Raw genomic sequence first — 2,178 nt, forward strand, 5'->3', positions numbered from 1 at the left:
AAAAGAAAAGCTGCAGTGGGCCCACAGGGAAAACCCACAGCCCCCCGCTTAGCGCCTCATAAAGCAGGGATTTCCATGTGCACGGAGACTTCCTGCCCAAGCCGCCGGCGGGCGCAGCCCCCTCTCAGGGACCGGGTTTAAGGCAGAGGGAGGAGGCAGGGCAGTGACAGCAGACCCGCTGCCTCCCGGGGGGGCTGGGAGAGAAACCGTACCCTGCTGGCAGCTCTCCTTAGAAATGTGTTTTCTTTACAAGAAAATGACAACTTTAAGGGGGAGAGGAGGGAGCGAGCAGCCGCTGCCCACACAGACTATGACTTTAAATTTAATTATTGGAAAATTACCCTATTCAGGCCAGAAAGAGAGAGGAGGAGGACGAGAAGGAAAATAAGAAAATAGCGACTGAAGCCAAGAGGGGGTTATATAAGTGGGAGGGCGAGGCATCGACGGGCACCGAAGGATTCCACCGGCCACGCGGAGACCCAGAAACACGCGCTGCTTCGGGCCCCACCACGGGGCTCCGGGTACCCACCACGACGCGGGCTGTACCAGCCTCAGCCGTGACCTGGGCCAGGTGCTCACGGACCGGCTCCACGTCCCACACCCGCGCTGCCAAGGGCAGGGCCTCCCCTCGGGTCTGACAGCGGCCGGCCTCCATCAGGGGGTGCAAGCAGACGGCCCCCACTCCTGGGCAGTGTCTGACCTCGAACCCCGCTGTGCACACAGAAACGCATGACCGTTCCCATCAGCCGCCGCGGCGAGGATTTAGGCTTTGCCGACTCGCATGCACCCACAGCAGAGTGGGATTCGAGTGAAAGAGGGGGGGGCACGGCTGGCAACTGCCCGGGCCCTGATCGCCACAGGAATCTAGAGTGATGGGCAACACGCCCCTGGGAATAAAGTCGCGGGGAATATGCGCAGAAGGACATGTGGACGGAGGGGGAGAAACTCTGAACAAGGCCTGAGTAGAGGTGGGCGTGGCAGAGAGCTCAACCAACACACACACACATGCACACACACACGTGTGCACACTGCACATACATGCACACTACATACAGGTGCACACTGCATGCATGTATGTGCACACACATGCACGCTGCATACACACACACACTCACACTGTATCTCCATGTTAGAAAAGTGGTTTCTGATCTGCCACCTGAGGACGTGGGTCCCACTGTCGTCCACGGGGCCACCGCTCGGCTGAGGGCACTGCACCCGCACGCCCCCTCCTCGCCTGCGGAAGCAGCCTCTCCCCGATAACACGAGGAAACGTGCGGAGAACGCGGGCACGAGGGCGACCCGGGGGGGATCAGTGCGGCCGCTGACGTTGCCCACGTGCCCTGACCGGTGCGGGCTCGCTCTCCTTCCTTCCCTGTCCTTGTTCCCCCAAATCAGAACTCACACCCCGCAGACCTCAGTTCCCTTTGAGACGAGCAAAATGCCCGGCCGGCGTGGCTCAATCGGTTGAGCGTCGTCCCATGCACTGGAGTCACCGGTTCGATTCCCGGTCAAGGCACAGGCCCGAGGTGCAGGCTCGATCCCCAGTAGGGGGCGTGCAGGAGGCAGCCAATTGATGTTTCTCTCTCTCCCTTCCTCTCTAAAATCAATAAAAAGGTGTGTTTTTTTTGTTTAAAGATTTACCCCAACAGGGATCCCCAATCAGGAAAGGGGGCTGGTACCCTGTGGGTAAAGAGTGTTTGGGGAGCTTTCATCCAGTCTCACGGGGAACGGCAGCTCATTCTACCCGTCGTCCTGATATCCTGCTTCTGCCTACACCCCAGGGACCCCCATGAGCCTGCCTTATGCTCACCTCCCCGAGCCACCGAGTTAATGCTGGGCCAGTGCCCTGCGGAGGGGACACGCTCAAGGACCTAAGGCTCCGTCCTGAGAAGATATTGCTCACGATTCACCCTTTAATGCGGCAGAGGAGGTCCCGGCAGCCGCTGCCCGCCCCAGCACCCTGTCTGCCATGGGAACCACTCGGCTTGGAGCAGGCTGGCAGGCTACCGCACAAGGAGGAGAGAGAGGAGGGAGGAGGAGCCCGGTGGAAGCTGGGCGTTTACTTGACAGGGAGGGGAGCCGGCGGGTGGACCGGATGCGCCCACAGTCCCGGCAGAGAGGGGCGCTCAGAAGGCCTCCTTGGTGCTGTTGAATTTCTTTGGGGGCAGCTGGGGGGAG

The 2,178-nt window shown here is 60.5% G+C and overlaps 1 protein-coding gene across 1 annotated transcript in view; it reads right to left on the bottom strand.

Moving 5' to 3' along the window:
• Positions 1 to 2,126: 2,126 nt before the first annotated feature.
• CDC14A (cell division cycle 14A) overlaps positions 2,127 to 2,178 on the bottom strand; it is a 70,756-nt gene continuing 70,704 nt past the window's right edge. The window contains exon 17 of the mRNA XM_014549651.1: positions 2,127 to 2,168. Within this exon, the coding sequence (XP_014405137.1) occupies positions 2,127 to 2,168 (42 nt within the window). The remainder of the gene's footprint in view (positions 2,169 to 2,178) is intronic.

The sequence above is a fragment of the Myotis brandtii genome, unplaced genomic scaffold (assembly GCF_000412655.1).
Source record: "Myotis brandtii unplaced genomic scaffold, ASM41265v1 scaffold565, whole genome shotgun sequence".
Taxonomy (NCBI): Eukaryota; Metazoa; Chordata; class Mammalia; order Chiroptera; family Vespertilionidae; genus Myotis; species Myotis brandtii.